The 20,847-nt window shown below is 46.9% G+C and overlaps 1 protein-coding gene across 1 annotated transcript in view; it reads left to right on the forward strand.

The window, feature by feature from the left end:
- The first annotated feature begins 584 nt into the window (after positions 1-584).
- Positions 585-20,847, forward strand: part of LOC114040258 (arf-GAP with GTPase, ANK repeat and PH domain-containing protein 1-like) — a 37,723-nt gene continuing 17,460 nt past the window's right edge. Inside the window, exon 1 of the mRNA XM_027858296.1 lies at positions 585-803. Within this exon, the coding sequence (XP_027714097.1) occupies positions 616-803 (188 nt within the window). The 5' untranslated portion in view covers positions 585-615. The remainder of the gene's footprint in view (positions 804-20,847) is intronic.

Here is a 20,847-nt window from a genome sequence, read left to right on the forward strand (position 1 = left end):
CCCCCCCCAAAATTTACTCCCTACTTACTTTGTATATATGTATATGTATACATATATATGTATATGTACCTATTGTCTCCTCCAGTAGAATATATGCTTCTTGAGGGTAGGGACTGTTTTATTTTGTGTCTTTATATCCCTAGGACCTAGCCAATGCCTGGCACAAAATAAGTATGCGATGAATGTCAATTGATTGATTGATTGAAAGATTTGAGTTAGAGTTAGGAAATCTATCTTTCTTTACAATCACTTCCATTATTGATCTACCACATTTTGGACCTTTGATAGCCCAAAGGAAAGAAAGGAAATTTAGTATTTAGCGATCAGTCAGTCAGTAAGCATTTATCAAGTGCCTACTGTATGCCAGGCACTAGGCTGGGTACTGGGAATACAAATACAGTGAATGAAAGAATCCCTGTTCACAGGTGCCAGGCACTGTGCCAAGCCCTGAGGATGACATAGGCCTTGCCTCCACGATTTGCCATTCCCCTAGCATTTCTTTCGCACGTTAAGGTTTGCTAATGACAGTGTTTTACCTGTGTTATGTTTGTGTGTCTGTGATTTCTGTGTCATTGTACAGACCCGAACTGGGCCAGTTTGAATTTGGGTGCTCTCATGTGCATCGAATGCTCAGGGATACACCGGAATCTTGGCACGCACCTTTCCCGCGTCCGGTCGCTAGACCTCGATGATTGGCCCATTGAACTCATCAAGGTCATGTCCTCCATTGGGAACGAGTTGGCGAACAGTGTCTGGGAAGAGAGCTGCCAGGGACACATGAAGCCCTCGCTGGACTCCACCAGGTAAGCCGTGTTGGAAGATTGACGGCTACTAGTTGTTTGGGAGGCCCAGAGGTGCACCAGGTAATTGGAATCTGCTTTCCTGAATACCCTGGTGACTTCCGCCTGAAGGCTAGTAGGATAATCCTAGGATTAGGTGCTCAAAGCATGACCTCAGGTGGAGAATCCTAACTCCTTCATTTGTCAAATTCTGTGTTTAGGTTTTGGGGGCTCTCACCCCTTGTTTTGTACAGCCTGTTCTCCCGACTCTGAATACACTAGTGAAATTCAGCCTAAGTTTTGAGTGGGCAGCATTTCTGAGCCTTTTATGTGACTCAATTAATTCCTGACTTGTTACGTTAACATCTCATACTCCCAGCCATCTATGCAGTTTCTTTTCGAGAATAAATGAATTTATAGCTGCAAAATGTTTTATTTAATCAATTGTACATTTAATCAAGCAGCCCTGGCTTGGCGTGTGATAAATCCTCTTCAGGACTGATTATTATCGAGTATGAGAGCAAGCTTTGTTTTTAAGCCACTCATTCCATTTCTTCCTTTTCGTTAATGACTGTGATAAACCTCTTTCGAGTGGAATCGGTCATAAAGACATGATGCTTCTAAAAGATGCTACTTCGGGTTTGCCGTGAGATGGGCAGTTTCAACTCGTTTGAACCCTCTGGTTTTTCCATAAATGTCACCTTCCCAAGGACATCTCCAGCAGGGAAGTGCTGTGAGGTAGGGGTCCTGAGCGATAGGCAGCAGGTACAAAGAGAATTGTGTTTCTTTTCAAGGCCGCTGTTCTGGATGCAGGGGAGAAAAAGGGAGGAAAGGCTGCCCATCACTCCATCCCCTGCCCCTCCCCAGCCCCAAGGTGATCTGAGGGGCAGGAGATGGGGATCAACTCCAGTCACTCAGTTCCCCTGGTTTGTTGATTGACAACCAGATCTTTCATGTAGCTACGCCGCAAGCCCTGACTGCACCTCCCACAAGGGAAAAGAAAGTGGCATCTCCTGGTGACTCCCAGCAACGATCACACAACCAGACAGGGCAGACGGCATTTTGTCTGCGTGAAAAAATGAATTTTTGGTGCCAGCTGGTTCCGCTTTAGACACAAAGTTTCAAGAGTTACTGTACAGCAAGGAGGTTATTCTGTGGGAAATTAGCTTGACATGGGCACAAAGTGCCCTTATTAGGGACCTTCTTACCGTCCTTACTGAGCAGCTCTAGAGAACGCTTGGGACTAGACGAGTCAAGAAGAAAGCGTGCCCATAGGTCGCCAGGAACAGTAGCGAGGAATTGGACAAGGAAGGACATTGTTGTTCCTGGGGAATTCAGGGGTGGTCACCAGCTTGGAGTATTTTGAGAAGCGCCTTTCTTTGGTCAAGACCATGCCTTTCCTTCTCTTCTTTCTCCTCCCTGTGTGATACTTATTCCCAATGTGGGTTTTCCCAAATCATGCCTTTGTTTGTATTTCCCACGTGTGCACTTATGTAAAATATGTGACTATATGTGCCTTCATCATCCACCCTCTTTTATATCACCTATTTATAATTTATATAGAGAGAAAGCAAAGACACAGCTTTACCAGCAATTTAGTTAGGCTTTCTGTTAGCTGCGTGGGCCTTTGTGTACCTTAAATCTGTCCTAAATTACAGTTTTTAAAATCAGTAGGAATGGTAATGATAGTAATTGAGGTAGGAAGTATCACGGCTCTAGTGGATGGACAGAGGGCCAGCCTTAGAGGAAAGGAGAGCCAGGGTTGAGGTGTGCCTCTCTGTGACCCTTGACCTCTCAGCCAATGCTGTAAGACCAGCAGTCTCCAAACTTTGTAGTCATGCACCCATAAATCAAAAATAAATAAAATAAATAAGGACCCAAGTAAGCTGGGAGAGAAAGGATGGGTTTGCTGGGAGCAGCAAGGACGTTTTTCAATATCACATGCTCAGGTTCTGCTATGAGTGTCCAGGTCACGAGTTATAATCTAATGGTCATAACTGCCCTGAGGGTTCTGCCCGGGGCAAAAGAGTTTGCATTGGTTGGGATTGTGCATAGGAATGCCGCAGGGATGGGGGTATTTGGGCTACAACAGCTGAAGGGAAGGTACAGATAAGCCCCAGTGTTGTCTCCTTGGGATAATGAGATGAGACCCATCCTCCCATCTCCCAGCTGGTTGGTCACACATCCCTTGGGCTCATGCCACAGCCCCAGGCATTCTGGAGGAGTCACCAGTCTACATTGGTGAAGGGACATTCCATGCCAATAGTTGCCAACTCTTTTGAAATCATAGGTCTGGTCTCATAGCTCATTGTCAGCATAATATCCAAGTTCTGTGGTTCTGTGATTCAATATGGGTCATCTCACTTGTGATACAGATAGCAAGCCCTCCATGTTTCCCTATCCTACCCTTGTGGCTGCCCTTCTAAGAGTAGATCATAAGAAAGCCATCTGAAGTGCTGGATCCTTCATTTCCCTTGACTTCCTGGAATACCCATGGAATATACGGGCTGGCCGGCCATCAGTTATTCTTCGCTTATGTCACATGACCAGTCCAAATGGCAAATGTCTCCATGAATCAAAGAGCGATCATTTTACTAACAATATTCTCATAGTGTCATGTGGCAGTCTCTAAAGAATTGAAAATAACTATCACCCACAGAGCAATGGAAGAACCACGACCGTGTTGGAACACAGTACAGAAAAGTCCTCTCAAATCCGCAGGGGGTCCATGTGTGCTTATCGATGTGAGCAATACCTGTAACGGTGAATTCCAGCTGTGCAATATCACTGTTCTCTGTGTCTTCCTATGAATTTGGCAAACCACTCAACTGGCTGGAGGCCTTATTTGATTTTTTCTGACATTGGTGAGGATGGCAGTGACCCAGTTGGGGTGTCCACTGTCCCTTGCTCCCACCATGTGACTCCCCCATCTTCCCCCATCTACTCTTCCATTGTTATGAATGGTAATAATGTTTCTTTCTGGACTCCATCAAAATAGATGAGCACAAATTAATTATCATTATAAAGATAACACAAATGTAATCATTATGCAAGTCCTATAGAGAGAGTGTGATGCTTAGAGTCAAAAGCCTGGGTTCAAATCCTATTCCTTATTCGGGCTAATGACTTACCCTCATTCAGCCCCAGGTAACTTCCTAGAATTTATCTAGTAAGTCACAGCTGGATCTGTTCAGGACAACACACGTTGGAGGGCCTTCTTGTGACCTACTCTTAGAAGGGCAGTAACAAAGGTAGTACAGGGAAACATGGAGGGCTTGCTATCGGTATCGGAGATGAGAGGACCCATGTTGAAATCACAGAGCCACTGCAGTATTTGGACATCACGATGACAGGGAGTTATTAGTACAGACCTTGATTTTTAAAATGTTGGTAACTGTTGGCGTGGAATGTCCCTTCACCGTTGTGGATTGACAGCTCTTCTAGAAACCAACTGGTTTGTCTTGAGCCTAGCAGATGTTTATGGAAGCCATGAGAGATAGATCTGGAAAATGGGAGCCCAACTGAGGGGTTTGAACATTCCTCTGTCGGTAATAGGGAGCCATTGAAGAAGCCTGGTCATGCCTGTAGGATAAGAAGTACAGTTGGGCAGTGGGGTCAAGGCTAGGTCAAAGAGAGGAGAGACTAGAAATGAGGAGACCCTTTTAAAAGCTATTGAAACGGCGAATGAAGCCCAAAATTCTGTGAAGGACTCACTCAGATCTAGCAAGATACTCATCAGGTCCCCTGTGCCTTTGCCTCATTGAGATGCACAAACCAGAAAGCGTGGGCTCAAATTTCAGGAGAGAATTCTTGTTCTTGACCCGGGGCTTGCCAGAGAAGCAGCTGTGAGTCGATTTAATTATTACATTAAATCCCACGCTAAAAAGGTACTTCACAAGTTGCGGTCTGTCTCTTGCCCTCTTTCCCAAATTATGACGGAGGCCATGGAGTCCACTTAGCCAGATGTTCCCCCGGGGAGCCCCGCCCATTCCGTCTCATTAAGAATTGTGTCTCAGACTGAGGCACCGCATTGGAGCAGCCCTCCCTCCATCCAGTCTGAATTAGGATGCAGGGAAGGTGCAAAGGGACCCATCAGGCCCCCAGAACCCAAACAGAAACCATACTGTCCCATAAACCCCGGGTGCTCCAAAGAGCCGGCCCGCCTTCAGATTGTGGACCGAGTGGGCCTTGATTAGGTCAGCTCAAGAAAGCTGATAATTGCTTCCAGTGATTATCGGCCGCCCTGAGAACTGGCGTCCCACCTTGGAGAGCATTGTGACAAATTAAAGCTGACTGCTGCTCAAGGAGTATTGACTTCCCATTTCTAAACAGGGGAATCATTAGTCAAGAAAAGCATCTTTTAATTACTCCCAGGAAAGGGGGGGTAGGGGGGAGAGAGAAAATCTTTCAGCATGGATCTCGTAACAACTGCCATTTCTTTTCATCGCATTCAATATGAAATTTATTGTCCGGGGGGAGGGGGCCCATGCCCTCCATGCTTCCATCCCTCCTTTTGTAATGTCAGTTTAATTTGGAGTGAGAAGTCAAATTAGGGTAGATCAATGTTACAACAATTAACTGGGTCTGGAGCAAAATCAGAATTTTCCTCTCTAATTGCTATCAATACCATTTAAGCACACACTTAAAATATCGATTTAAGATGGCGAGGTGAAAGTGGTATGTGGATAGCAATGGTGGGCAGAATTGACTGGACCTTTGAGGTAAGAAGAAAGGCATTTTCTGTCTTTGGCTTTAGGAAACGCTGGCCTTAAACAAGCATGAGGAATAAGTTCTTAGGCCACAGGGCCTGGCGGAAGGAGTTTTGAACCTCGAAATCCAGAGAGCTGGGTTCAGGTCCCCATTCTTTCCTTAGCTATATCGCCTTACAGAAGTCAATACAGTTAGAGCTAGAAAGGACCTCCTTAAGAGGCCATTGTATTTATTTATATGTATTTATATGTGTACAGAGGCAGCTAGGTGGCACAATGGATAGAGTGCCTAGCTTGGATTCAGGAAGACTCATCTTCATGAGTTCAAATCTGGCCTCAGACACTTACTAGCTGTGTGACTCTGGGCAAGTCACTTCCCCTTGTTTGCCTCAGTTTCCTCATCTGTCAAATGAGCCGGAGAAGGAAATGGCAAACCACTCCAGTATCTTTGCCAAGAAAACCCCAGATGGGATCACAAAGAGTTGGCCACAACAGAAAAATGACTCAACAACAAAAGTGTTTGGACATGTTGTTTCTCACTACCGAGTGGAAACTCCTTGAGGACACTAATGCTTTCATTTTTGTCTTTGTATCCAGCACGCATAGTACAGTGCCTGGCGTGTAGTAGGCACTTAATAATTGCTTGTTCGATAATTTGACGAAGCCCAACCCTCCCAATTTACAGAAGACCAAAGTCAGGCACAGAGAGGGCACATGATGGTGTCAGAGCTGAAAATTGTGCTTGGAGCAGCTAGGTGGCACAGTGGATAGAGCACCAGCTCTGAAGTCAGGAGGACCTGGGTTCAAATCCAGCCTCAGACCAAACACTTGACACTTACTAGCTGTGTGACCCTGGGCAAGTCACTTAACCCTAATTGCCTAAAAAAAAAAAAAAAAAAAAAAAAATTTTGCTTGGACCCTCAAACTCCAGACCTGGCACTTTTGACTTTTGACCTGAAAAGACAAATAAAAATATTCCAAATAGAATCATCTCATCATGGAATGTTAGCCCTGGAAGGGACCTTAGAGATTATTTGGCCCAGTGGTTCTCAAACTGTGGTCCACAGATCCCTTCAAGGGATCCTTGGGGTCAAAACTAATTTTGTAATAATACTAAGATGTTTTCATTTCAAATACAGGAAGTGTCTATAGATATAACCCAGTCTTTAAAAAGGCTGCAGGAGAAGGGGACGCCTCAATAACTTCTAAGAATTTAAAAGGGTCCTGAGACCAAAAAGCTTGACAACAGATGATCTAGTCTAACCCCATTCATTTTACAGTTGAAGAAACTGAGGCCCAGAAAGTGAAAGTAGTTATGGGGGAATCAGTGGCTAAGAGGGGATTACCCGAGGCTAACCCCCATCCTCGTCACACTCCGCCATGCTGTTTTCTCATCTTTCCAAGGGAATAGAGACAAAGTTCCAGATCAAAGATGCAAATAGGCTTCAATCCACCAAAAGCATTCTGACAAATGTAAACTCTCACCGGCCTAACCTCTTAGGCATGCTCGTAAATGAAGCATCCCAGTTCAGAAATGTTCAATGTCAGCTGGATGTGAGCCTCTTCCCTAGCACAGGGCCTGGTACCTGGCAGATGCTGAATCAATAGTCAGCAAACTGAGTTGGGTTTTTTTTTTTTTCCCTTCCCTTCCCTCTTTGTGATGGACAAGTCACCGAGGCTGTTTGAGGAGCCGTCAGGACTCGGGTCCTCTTCTACATCCATACAGCAGTAAAGATCACTCCCTAAGCTCAGGACCAGCAGAGCCCTCTGCTGTAGCTTTCTGGTTGGTTATCCTTCCCCTCCACACTGGTCCTGCCTCTTCCTCTGCTGTCTCTGTAACTCAGCCCAGAGGCTTCCAGTTGACACGTAACCCAACATTCATTTTCCTATGGAGGTGGACCCCTTATTTACCTAGCAGTCTCAAGCATGGTGACTTGTAGATGAAAGAGAAAAAGAAAAAGGAAATCAAAGAGAGCTGGCCGAAACTCATCCCCGATCGCCTTCTAAATTCTGTGAAAGGATGCTCCGGACTAGGGCAGAATCTCCTTTATCTCTTTGATTCCACTTAGAAGCTAAATGACTTGGTTGATTTCTGGGAACCACCATGTGGCTTCCTTAGTCCAAAGAACAAGCATCTTTTCCATTTTTAGTGTTTTTCTCTCTATTATTTAAATCCACCCTAGTGTCTATTAACTCCCCTCTCCTGTTTCACCTATTAAAAATTAAAAAAAAAAGGATGTCTCTCCAGATAGGCAGATACAGTCCCCTGGCACCAAAAATCCAGGAGGAAGACCAGCAGCTGACTTGCAGATGAAATAAGTTTGTCCTGACGATGTTGCCTTGGCCTCTTTTGATTTCCCGGCCCAACTTTCATCTTATTTATGCACTTGGCGATATTGACGAAGGGGAAATATATCCAAACGAGAAATAATTGGATCCCTCCTGCCGGCCTCTCTGAGATGTTGAACGTGAGAGTACCTCCACATTTCTTTGTCTTGTTCGGTTTGATCATACGATGGGAAGGGGGGAGCTACATAATCGTCTTCATCTCAAATTCCTGGCATAAGGATGCACTTTTACGAGGATGGCCTGAGGGAACAGCAGTCCCTCTCTGGCCCCAGAATCGTCAGATCTGATGATTTTTCAACAATTCTTGGCCTGGTGAGGTTAGTGTTTTTGTCTCTTTTGAATGTTCATCAGCACTGGGCATCTTTTACTATTTTCTTTCTTTTTTTGGGGGGGGGAGTCACATAAAGGGGAGAGAAGGAGAGGGGAAGATGACATGGAGGGGAGAGGGATAGATGAGAATCCAAAAAAAAAAAAAGGTCTGTGCTCTGAAGGGCTGACCAGAGCCCATCTGCAATTGGGTGGCATCTGCTCCCCACATGTCACTTCCCCCATTAACAAGCAATTGAATTAATTAAATGCTACTCAGAACACGCATAACAAGCTACCGGCAGTGTCCAAATTAGCGCTGATAATCAAGGATGATTTCCTTTATTATCCTGCTAAGTGGTGTGCAGGCTCTCCTCTCCCTGTCTGCCCTCATCTATTTACATACCCTCCGCTCCTGCCTTTGCAAGCCAGGGTTATCTTACCTAGTTAATTTGCCACGATCACCAAGCATGGCGGATTGATATCCCTGCCTCTGCTGAAGCAAACCCCCCCCCCTCCTTTCTTCCCTCCCCCAGCCTGATCCTTTGTAGCTCAAGCTCACTGATAAATTAAAAGCCACCCCTGTGGTCTCTCAAGTGAGTAATAGAGGCAGAAATTTCATTTTGCAACTGGCTGATTTAATGATCCAAAGGGTAATTAATGGCCTGATTATCTTAATGTTAAATATGTCCGGCAGCAATTACTGTGACCTCCCGCTTGTCAAGGTCCGGGCTATGCTCTTCTTTCAATTAAGTTCTCTGGGGTTTAATGGTATGAATAAACTCCTCTGATTCTATCATTCCGGACTCTGAGATTTCAGCAAGCTAGGGGCTCGTTTGGAGTTTTAATCAGCCCGTCTTCTACTTCAGCGATCAGAGTTAACAATTATAACAAGGACAGTTTAACTTTCTTCTCTCTCCCCCCAGTCCCCCCCCCCCCGCTCCAAACCAACTCCCCCATCCTTTCCAGTACTCTTTTCTTTTTTGCTCCTTTCCTCCCCCGGTTTGGTTTGTGTCTAAGTTCTCTGAGGGAGAATTCCATGTTCATTTCTGTCTGTGTTAGTTTCATCTTTCCCGATACAAATTATCATGTGAACGTTGCTGTTTTTTTCGATTTGACAGGCTTAATTAATTGGCAGGAGCACCCGAAAATGACGGTGCCACTAATTGCAACTCAAAGTGAATTCCTGTCACTGTGGTGCGCCTGTCAGCAGGCATGCCCCAGCCCTTGCCACGGCCAGCGTCTGTTGATGTTTCCCATTTCAGGTTGTACATCGCGTCGGGGAATGTGATTCTCTGTGATAGCAGTAACGGGCTCCGATGTGCCTTTGGGTTTTCCAGGCATGCCGTTTGTGTGCCAGAATGACATTTACTGCCAATAAAGCTTATACATCTGTGGTTATGCAAACCAAACAGCTGCTAGGGGACTTCAGATTTTACTTAAGACGTTTTATCAACTTCTCTTAGTGGGGAGACATTGAATCAAACTGTGAGAGTCATAACTCACTTAGCGCCTGTCTCATGACTGAGCATCCCCATTAACGCATCTCTAAATATGCCCGAGTTTACGGGAACTGGGTGCCTGGTTCTGAAATATTCCCCTATAAATATTCAGCCAGTTAGTAAAATGCAGAGATTTTGAGTACATTAACAGGGCCTTCAAGATCACTCCTAGAGACTGTGGGCAGAGGCAGATCTCCAGCTTTATCAGCTCCAACCACAGCCTGGAAGCAGAGAGTCATCTACTCACCCGGGACCAGGATAGGCTAGGCAAAGCAGCAGCTGCTTCTCTCTGAGGTCTTCCAGGGGCTGCCTGTGCACAAGTACAAGAGAGCCCATGTCCAGAAAATCCAGCCCATTATTAAACAGGTGAGAGCTGAACTCTTCAAAAAATAGTAGCACGAACTGACATCATTTTTAAAAATATGTTGAGGTTTGTAAAGGGCTTCGCCTCCATGCTCTCCTGTGCACCTCAAAAAAACCCTGTGAGAGAAGATTGTCTCCATTTTGTAGATGAGGAAACGGTTCAGAAAGATCAAGTGTTTTGTCCATAGTTACACAGCTAATAAGCGAGAGCTGAGATTCAGACTTAAGTCTCTCCTGACTCCAAGCATATTATCCCTTTAAAAAGGGAGGGGATGTGGGGAAGAAAGAGGGAGGGAGGAAAGGAAGGGAGAGAGAAAAGAGAAGAAGAGGGAGAGAAAACAGGAGAGGAAAAAAAAGAAAGAATGAATGAGTGATGGATGCTTCTTGTCTTTACATCATGGTTATCGCATTGAACCCATCGCTATAATTAAGTCAAATGGTTCAACAAAAACAATAAACACAGTGACCATGTCTAATAATGTTTGCAACATCCTGCCCTCCCCCCACTCTCCAGATTCCTCCTCTTCTCTGCCAAGCGGAAGGAGCTAGGTTCCATTGTCTCTTCTCTGGGACCTAGGTTGGTTATTACAATTACTCAGGTTTTGGCTTTCATTTCTGTTGCTGCATCAGTTCAGACAACTCTTTCCATTCTTCTCTGAATTCCTTCCATGCAGCACTTCTCCTTCAACAATACTCTCCCAGTACATTCATCAGCACCATCTCTCCAGTCATTCCCCAGCTCATGGAGCTCAACCTGGTTTCTTATTCTATGCTGCCACAGAAGGGGATTTTAAGGACTCTTCTCACGCCCCCAACACCCGAAGGTCCATATTGCGATGGGATCCTGAGGGCTGAAATTTGCATACCCTCATTAGGCGTGCTAAGTGCTCTGTGGACCTAATCTTGTTTGAGCCTGATGACAGACCTACTACTCTGTGTGCTTCTGTGGAAAGAGCATGAGATTGGGACTCAGAGGGCCAAGGTTCAAATCACAGCTCTCACACTATGTTTTTTCCCTAAATTCTCTAAGGGGAAATTCTATATTTGGTTTTTGTCACCTCAGGCAAAGCAGTGAATACCTCTGGGCCCCCTGTTTCATGCTCTATGAAAGGAGGGGCTTGGAAAAGGTGAGCTCTAGGGTCCTATGACTGGAGAAAAGTTGCTTCCCTCCTCTGGGCCTCAGTTTCCTCATCTGTAAAGTGGAGGGATTGGGCTTGGCAGTGCCTGAGGTTGCTTCCAGGCACAGGGCATTTGAATGAGCAGTCTGTAAAGTCTGTAAGAAAACCTTTCAATAGCCATTCCAATATAATCGGCTTCTTTCATATCCCTGAATATTGTATTTCACTCATTTGAAAACACGACTCTGAGAAGGGTCCGCAGGCATCACCAGCCTGCCGCCAAAGAGGATCTGCTGCCCTGAAAGGGTGAAGAGCCCCTGCTCTAGGCCTCCGGTCCTGTGGGGTCATGTAACCCCCTCCTGCTTCACTTTCCTCATCTGTAAAATGGGAGAATTGGACCGGCGCTCCTCTGAGGCCCCTTCCAGCTCTATACTGGGATTCTACGAGCTGGGCCACCTGCTGCCTCTGTGACCTTGGGCAGACCACTTGCCCTGTTTGGGCCTCAGTTTCCTTATTCTGCAGAATGAGAGAGTGGGACTGGTGATCTCTGAGGCCACTTCTGATTCCAGGGCCATGATCCCAAAACTGATCACGAGCGGGCGACATCGGGTATGACCACTGTCGCACATGCACGCATGCACATGCGCGCACACACGCACACACACATGCACACACGCACACACATGCACACGTGCACGCACACACATGTGCACACACATACCCACATAGATACAGATGCCCAAAAATACAAATGTGCACCTTCACTGATGCCCTTCATCAAAGACAGTGCTACAGGTAGATGATTAAAGGCGCAGTTGGGTGAATGGGAGACAAGGGCCGGGTGAGAAGCGGGGATGCAGCGACGGAAAGGGGAGAGCAGGGAGGAGATGGGAAAGTCCAGGGAGGAAAGGGGAGGGGCAACCCCCTCTCCCCTTATAATCCTGGTAGCTGAAGAGCAGACAGACACACAGACGCTTTCGGGAGCTAATCAAGCACTGGAGGCTGCAGCATCTCCACACTTGGCTGGTAATCGATCCCTTCTCAGCCTCCCCAAGTGCCCCTAGAAGATTTAGAGCTAATTGGCCTTTCCCGCAGGCCCCAGCAGTCACTCAGGATTGGAGCCTGGTCCTAATGGGTAGATTCCTCAATCCCCCAGTGCAGTCACCTGTGTGAGAAGGCTCACTTGGGAGTCCGGGATCCCTGAGTGAAGCTGACAAGCCATCAAGTGAAAGCCGGGGGAGCGTCCATCACACCTTGGTGTGTTGGCGTCTTTCTTTATAAAGATGGGTCTTTGGATGCTTGCGGCTCAGCCGTGTCTCTGGCATGTGCCATCTGCTTCCTCCCTCCCAGTCATCCCCCCCGCCCAGCCCTGACAGTCCAGAGCCTCCAAGGGGGTCTTCCTGCCTCCACTCTCAGCCCTTACTAATCCAGGAAATGCTGAAGTTAACCTCCCTCTGATCCATCCCATGACCCTCCTTCCCTCAATCCCAATCTCCAAGGCAAAGAGGAGGGCACAGCCCCCTCTTCCCCCCACACCTGGCCTCAGGTGGCTGTTGCATCAGAGACCTGTAAAGCTCTCATTTCACAGATGAGCACACTGAGTCTGAGAAGGGCTTAGTGACTAGCCCAGGGTCACACAGTTCCTGTCTTCCTCCCTCCAAGTCCAGCACTCTTCCCCTGCCAAGCACTCTCTGACTTCTTTCCTCTTCAGGGTTGCCTTTGGTATCCATTGTATCGTGATTTTTTTTAACCAGCCCTGTGATTTCATTCATATGCGTGCATACACATGTGTATGGAAAATATAAGTATGCATGTCTATATATATAACTCCCAGTGTGGAAACTCCCTCCACTCAGGCACCTGAGCACCTGCTTTGCAAATTAGAGTCTTAGAGTTTCCTGGGGCCCTGAGAGGTGGCCCTGAACAAGGAATTCAGTTTAACTTAACCAAATATTCTAGGTTTGAGCATTGTTGGGGGTCTGCACCATGATGCCAGCCACCTCGTGTCATTCACCCTCCCAGAGATGGCCCTGCCAAGCATCATGGCTTCCATCTCTTTATCCTTTAAATAAGTCGCTGGAGAGCAGGGGAAAGGCCAATGAGAACCATAAGGAGCATAAACATTTTCAAGCTGATTAATCTTGGTTGTTTTTGGCCAAGCAATCTGGAGTGGAAATGGGCCCCATCGGAACTTACTAGAAAAATCACTTTCTAAATAATAATAATAATCATGTTAAGGTTTATAAAGCCCTTTACACACTTCATCTCATTTGAACCTCACAGTACCCCTGATTATAATGGGTTTCCCCCTCTCAGTCAGGTGGAAGTGGTTGAGGGGAGAGGGTTATACCTATGATTTCATCAGGATAGGGAACTCCCAGGGTGAAAAGTCCCTGCACCCATATGGGTTACCAAGTCTTCTCTAGCTTCTAGTCTTTGAGACTAGAACCTGAGAAAGAGGAGAGGTTGAGTGTCTTATCCAGGGTCACATGGCCAGGATGTATCAGAAGCAGGGCTAGAACCCCGCTCCAAGAATGGACCTCTGTCCACTTTGCCATGATGACAGTAATATGAGTGAGAACAGAAATCTTGACCTTTATCATTAATGTCGGAAACCTTCCATTTCCTTGACTCCTATTCCAGGCCCCCATTTTTCTCCCTCAGCATCAGAGAACAAGGCTGGCAGAGAGCTAGCTTAGCACCCAGCATTTGTGGGGGCCTTCACCGGCCTTATTGGGGGCGCAGTCCTCTTGAACACTTTGTGAAAGGTGGAAGCAAGGTGCAAGTTTGTTGGCCCGAGGATTGATTCCCCTCGTGCCCAGAAGTTGGCACCAGGGCTGAGCTGTGAGGGTGTGCTGGGGTACTGGGGGGAGCACAGCTGGTCATGCAAGATGGAAGTCTGGGGAAAATCAATTAGAATGACTGGGAGAAACTCTAGAATGTCTTGGTTGCAATTTGTCACTCAGTGATCTTCAGCTCCCATTATTACGATGCTGTGAACCCATGAAGGAGGGCAGAGAAGACAAATATTTGGGGTGGTTTCTCCACCCATTTAGAGTTGGTTTGGGTTTTTGGTTTGTTTGTTTTTTAAGGATTAATGTAGTAAAGTAATCCATTGAAAATTGTCTCCCTTTACCACAAGGCTTCTGTCTGGTGAAATCATTGCCTACTTTTCCATAAGAAATCCCAACCCCAGCCCTTGGCTCATAAGTAGCCATGTAATGATGTGTGATTAACCCACTAGATTGTAAGCTCCTCAAGGGCAGGGACTGTCTTTTGCCTCTTTTCCAGAGATTAGCACAGTGCCTGGCACATAGTCGGAGCTTAATAAGTATTGGGGCAGCTAGGTGGCACAATGGATAGAGTGCCAGGCCTGGAGTCAGGAAGACTCCTCTTCCTGAGTTCAAATCTGGCCCCAGACACTTCCTAACTGTGTAACCCTGGGCAAGTCACTTCACTTTGTTTGCCTCAGGTTCCTTATCTATAAAATGAACTGGAAAAGGAAATGGCAAGCCACTCCAGCATCTTTGCCAAGAAAATCCCTAATGGGGTCATGAAGAGTCAGACAGTGACCGGATAGTGGCTGCCATCCATCTCGCGGGCAAGGTGCTGATGAGATGGGCTCACTAACCAACATGGCGGAATGGAATGTGGCAGGTTATCTGTGAGCTGTGCACTGAGGACCCCCAGTCTGACCATGTGGCATCTACCTCGGCTCTTTGTTCACGTCCTCATTTCCAGGCGCATAGGTCATTGTGAGTTTCTAAGTGATTGTAATTCCAGGGCTCCCCTCCATGAATTTCCACGTCTCTGTCCCACACACCATGGGCATGACACTTATCTTCAAGTATCTGAAGGACTGTCCCATAGCAGGGTTAGGCTTGTGTTGCTTGGCGCAGGAGGTTAGAACCAGAGGCAGTAGGGTCAGGAGGGAGGATAGGAGAGAAGGCTGCAGAGGCCCACTGGGGATGATGTTGAGAAGTTGTTCCTGACAATGGCAGGGCCCCCTCATGGAGCAGTGGGTCCTCCCTCACTGAAGGGCTTCCAGTCGCTATCAGATGTGTTGCTAGAGGGATTCTGTTGCCCTTCCACGTTGGGCTGGGCAGCCAGGGAGGTCCCTTCCAATTCTCCGGTTCTGTGGTCCTTCATCGAGGAGGAAGAATAATTCTACAGCGCTTCTCTCAAGAAATCCAGACCCACCATGAAGGCCACAAGGATATGATGGTTTTAACTAAGCATTGGAGGGTAAAAAAAGCTGTTTCTGGTTTTTTCACCAGTAGTCTTGGAACCTCCAGGTCAGGGGAATTAGATCACTTGCTCCTGCCTCAGGAAAAGATCAGCTTGGCTTTGAGTTAAGAGTGTGGGCCCTAGTCTCCCTGACTCCTCATGTCTTGTCCATTGTTGGCAATGGCATGTTACTCCCCGAATCCAATGGGATGCATTTTTTTTCTCCTTTAGGTAATAATGGTAGGTGGGGAACTTCTGAGACAAATTCCTACTGCCGCTGTTTTTCATCTGGTTGTGAAGCTGCTATCAAAGGACGCTCCCCCTAAACTCTCCGTTCCCAATGCCTTCACAGGATAACCTTGAAACCCTGGCTGACACATTTCTAACACTAGCCACAGTCCTCTGGGCGAATTGGGATGGCATTAAACAGGCCTGGTTATTGTTGAAAGGACCAGAGTCTGGAGCACACAGAGAAGGAAAAGGAGAGCTTTTTTAATGTACATAATTTCCCAACAAAATTCGACTTTCTATAGCAAGGTAATGAGATCTAACCGTTGCTGAAAATGTTGGTCAGGATACGTCAATTCTTATACAATAGGGATCTAGCACCTCATTGGTGAGGGAACTCCACTGATCATCTATGAAGCCCCTCCCATGCACTAGGAACTGTGTTAGAGACAAAGATGAATTCACTTCCATTTGATAAGCATTTATTAAGCATCTAATATTTGTCATGCCCTGTGTTGGCTTTGGAAATACGAAAATGAAAATGAAAACAATCCCTGCCCTCAGGGGGCTTGCATTCTAGCTCCCACTGTTGTAAATTGTGATTTATACTTTAGCAGGTTTTCTTCATGACTGGGTAGTCCCAACCTCCTGGGGCAGAGCTTTTTTGAACCCAGGAGACTGATGTCTATACTTGAAGCCTTCCCAACTTGCTTGTGTTCATCAGGAATTTCCTTTGAGAACCCAAGTTCACCTTCTTTTAAGAGTGCAACACAAGGGTAAGACCTTGTGAAGTGTGGGTCAGTCTCTTGACTGTTGGCTTACACTGGGCTCATGAGCCCCTGGTGTAACCAACTGGATGCCATGGCCCAATCGAAGGCTTTACTCTAGAAGAAGAATGGTGGAGGCTCTGCTTGTGACTCTCCTGGAATCTCCACCAGAAGGACTTTTCACCCCCTCCCCCCTTCTCCCTCACCACGGACCCTCCCTCTGATGGGCTGGTGCTCCCCAGGACCTCCATTTTAAGGAGGACGTGCAGGCCAGCCACATCTTCGTTCTGCTCCAGGCTGTGCTGCTGACTCTTCTCTCAGACTTCGTGGGTACTGCCTTCATCTGCACTTCCTTTCCTGACTTCCAGCTTCTCTTTATGTTTTATCCCACCCCCCCATAGAACATAAACTCCTTGAGGGCAGACATTGTCTGTCTTTCTCCAATATTTGTGCGATGTTTATTGCCTTGACTTGACTTTGCTAATGGATCGCGAGCAGCCTCGGGGCCAGGATGGCCGGGCTTTAAGCCCTACCTCTGACACATACTGGCTCATTGCCCTAGAAGTTTACTGGAGGTCAGTTAAGGGTTTTTGTTCTTTGTTTTTGTTTTGTTTTGTTTTAAAGTGGGGATGAAGAGAGGAAAGGGAAAAGGGCTAGAGGAAGAAGGGGAGAATGGTTTGTAAGAAAGACTGGGATCCCTCTCCAATTCAGCTCCAAATGCCAAATCCTTCTCACTCACATCCCCGTCCTGGGGCACAGGATCTCACCCCCAGAAGGGACCTCAGGGGCTCTCTGGTCCCACCCGCGCCTCCAAAGGCTTCCCAGCAGCCGCCGCAGCCTGACAAGGGCTCACCCGGACTCTTCTAGAAAGAGCAGAGTCTGCAGATGCTACAGCCCAAAGCTGCGGAATTTTCCCTTTAAACAAAACCAAACCAGTTTGGCTCTGGAATCATGCATAGTCACTACAAACTAAGCCTTCTTTGTCCACAGAAACCAACGCTACTTGTGAGAATAATTCTTCCTCATAACAGGCATCCCTGGCTGGCCTCCAAACCCGTTATAAAGAGAAAAAGAATTTTCAAAAGCCAAAACCTGCACATCGTGCTAGCTCTTTTCCCAGGGCTCATAAAAGGAATGTTTCTTCTCTCCCAAGAAGGCCCTCGAGCAGCCTCCTTAAGGAGCCGTCAGCTGTCTTTGACCCTTCACCTGTACCGCTTCCTAAGAAAATGTGTACATGAGTGTGTGCGTTCGTGTTTGTGTGTGTACGTGTGCATGTGTGTGCATTGTGTGTGTGGTCAGACAGAAGGGAAAGTTCCCTACCTGAGAGCAACAGCTTTTTAAATTAAAAAAAACATCATTCTTATCATTTCAACCAGGTATGTGTTGTTGGCTGTGTGACCTTGAGCAAGTCATTTAACTTGTCTGAGTCTCAGCTTTTTCATCTGTAAAACTGGTACACTTGCTGGTACTCATGTCACACAAACATATCAAAATGAACTGGAATGATTAGTGAATGAATGTCCTCCTGAAGCAATAATCCTAAAGAGAAGAGTTTCAGACATTCAGTCAAATCTGATTATAACAGGTTCTGCAGAAGACTTACGCAGCAGGTTCCTTTTGAAAGGTAGGAATAATCCAAGGGCTTCCCTGAACTCAAACCCATCATCACAGGCTCAACAGAGCGTAATTTGACCCGTGATGGACTTGGTCTCAGGAAAACCTGGGTTCGAATCTCCCCTCTGACCCGCCCTAGCTTTGCGACCTTTGACTAAGTTTCTTATGCTCTCTGAGCCTTTTTCTTCATCTGTAATGTAGGAGGAGTAATCACAGCTCCTGTGTCACAGTCATGAGAGTCAAAGCACCCAGCAAAACGACCAATGTCAGGGGGGTTATGGGACTCCATTGGGCACTGAAGGCCCGGGTGAATTATTCAGGGTAACTGAGTCAGGAGGTGTCAGAACAACAAGTTGAGCCCAGCTCTTCCTGACCCCAGAGCTGGCCCTCTGTCCCTAGTTGTCTTAATGGCCGCCTAGGCAGCCCACGGGCAGTGCCCTCATCAGCCGGAGAGGACGAGAATGACCCCAACCTGCTGCCTCTCATCCCTGTGGAGATATTGGAAGGCCCATCTTGGCGTTGTTTGGAAAGCTTCTGAGGAGTCCCCTCTTTCAGGGTCCTACTGTGAGACCCTAGGCCCATGAAGCTTCGGCCATCACAAGCACAGCTTGAGAAACAGATCGAAGACCTTTCAGCAAGTGAGCGTTTTGCAAATAGGGCAAGGGGCTTAGGATCACCACGACCATGTGCCAGGTGGGGAAATCCAAGCCATACCCATGGCTGCGTGGCCCCCGCCAAGGTTTGCTGATATCTATACCTCGGTACCACCAAAGTGTCAGTGAGAATGTTTTTTTTTCACTCTGTCAGAAGCGAGCAGGTCAGGCGGAAGCCCGGTTTCCAGCTCCATGGAAGACTTCCTGCTAATTTCGTTGAGCTCAGCTTGCCCTAAGAGACCAGGCTGCAATCAGCAAGAACGTTCCTGGCTCACCCAGGAATGGAGAGTCCATGATTCTTGACTTGCAGACAACCCTCCCTCTCATTAAAGATCCCATGACAGTTTTCATTAGAGGTTTGCCCTAATGTCCTTGGTACAAATCCCTTTCCCAGCCTCTATTCAGCATACCAACTGGCTCGAGGACGAGGTATTACAGCAGGCTGGGATGGAAAGAGCCCTGGAAAGACTGTGTCAGAGCCTTCTTTTCTCCTCCCGCTGCGGCTGCTGATTAGCTGTGTAACCTTGGGCAAGGCACCTGACCACTCTGGGGCAGAGTCCTCTCTGTCTGGAAAAAAAAAAAAAAAGATTGGGGCAGGGGGGTGAGGGGATGTACTATGTGATTTCTAAGGTCCCTTCTCATAAGCCTGGATTCTAAAGAATCCAAATTTAAAGCTAGAAGAGGTGCCAGGGACTGTATGGCCCAGCCCCTTTTATTTTACAGAGAGGGAAACTGAGGCCTAGAAGTGACTTGTCTAAGGTCATCGGATCATAAATTTAGAGCTGGGAAGGACCTGAGGCCAAGGATCCACCCTCCTCTTTTTGCAGGGAGATTCAGAGAGCTTAAAACATTTCCTTGTCTGGGGACACACAGCAAAGTAACTGTCAGAATCAGGATTTGAACCCAGGTCTTCCTAAATGTAAATCCAGCACTGTATCCACTAAAGCTTTTCATTGGCATGACCTCCGCACTGCCTGTCTGTGTGTTCTAGAATGGAACCGATAATGTGGAGAACCGTGCCCAGGAAAAAAAAAAAAAAAAAGACTTGGCTTGTCCATGTAAGACGTGCTAATAGCATCTACAGGCAAATGAGGGTTTATCATTTGTGTCCAAGCCTAATAGAGAGATACTGCCAGGCTAATTCAGGGTCTGCACATTAGAAAGTAATGATCAGTTTTTACAGAGTAGAAGAGATGTGCTTAGTTCTCCAAAGTTAATGAACGGGCCCATTTCAAGTTCATTTGGCAATACCAGAAGGCTCCATTTGGGTTTTCTTGGTAATCTGGGTTGATGAATCTGAAGCTTCCTCACTCGGGGTCAGCCCCCGGCCCATGCAGGCCACACCTTCCTACTCGGTGTGATCCTTGTTTTCATCGTCCCAGAAGTCCTCCGTATTCACTCCAACCTCCGGAGACCTTTCTCTGGCCCCCTTCATGGCTGCAGGAAGCAGTGCTTAATATCTCTGGGAACTGCTTGGGTAAGACACTGCTGTCCCTCCCTGGTCCACCTCCTTCTCTGGTCATGCGTGTCCTTAAAATGCTTTTCTCTCTACTTCCCACACCAATCATCACATTTAACTGGCCACCACCTCCTTACTCCTTCCCCAGATATCTAACCATGGCTCTTTGACTTGTCACTGGTTCATCAGAAAGAGGGCAGGTTGGGAGTCTGGCGGTCCTGGACCAGAATCCCTGATCCACCACTGACTACCTCAGTGACCTTGGGAAAGTCACATGATGAGCTGAACTCCCACATTCTACGAGAAGCCTTTTCCAACCCTCCTTGACACTAGGGCTTTCTTTTTGTCCGATTTATCCTGTGTATATCTGGTTTGTACATAGATTACTCCCATTGGATTGTAAGCTTCCTGAGGGCAGGAGCTATTTTTTTTTTTTTGCTTTCTTTGTATCCCCAGCACTTAGCACAGTGCCCAGCAAATGACAGGTCCTTCATCAATGTTTGTCAACTGGCTGACTTGAACTCCCTAGACCTCAGGGAGGTCTTGCCTGTAAAATGAAGGTGTCAGACTAGATGACCTTGGAGGTCACTTCTAGTTCCACAACAATTGTAAGTCACTGGGCCTCAGTTTCTTCATCTACAAAATGGGAGGAGGGTGAACTAGATGGCCTCTGAGGTTCATTGCAGCTGTCAATCTATCACCTTCGGATTCTCGTGTGATTGTGGTTTTCCTTAATTTCCCACACGCCACCAGCAACCGCGGGTGTGAGGGAG

Source organism: Vombatus ursinus, unplaced genomic scaffold, assembly GCF_900497805.2.
Source record: "Vombatus ursinus unplaced genomic scaffold, bare-nosed wombat genome assembly UNPS02012901.1, whole genome shotgun sequence".
NCBI classification, from domain to species: Eukaryota; Metazoa; Chordata; class Mammalia; order Diprotodontia; family Vombatidae; genus Vombatus; species Vombatus ursinus.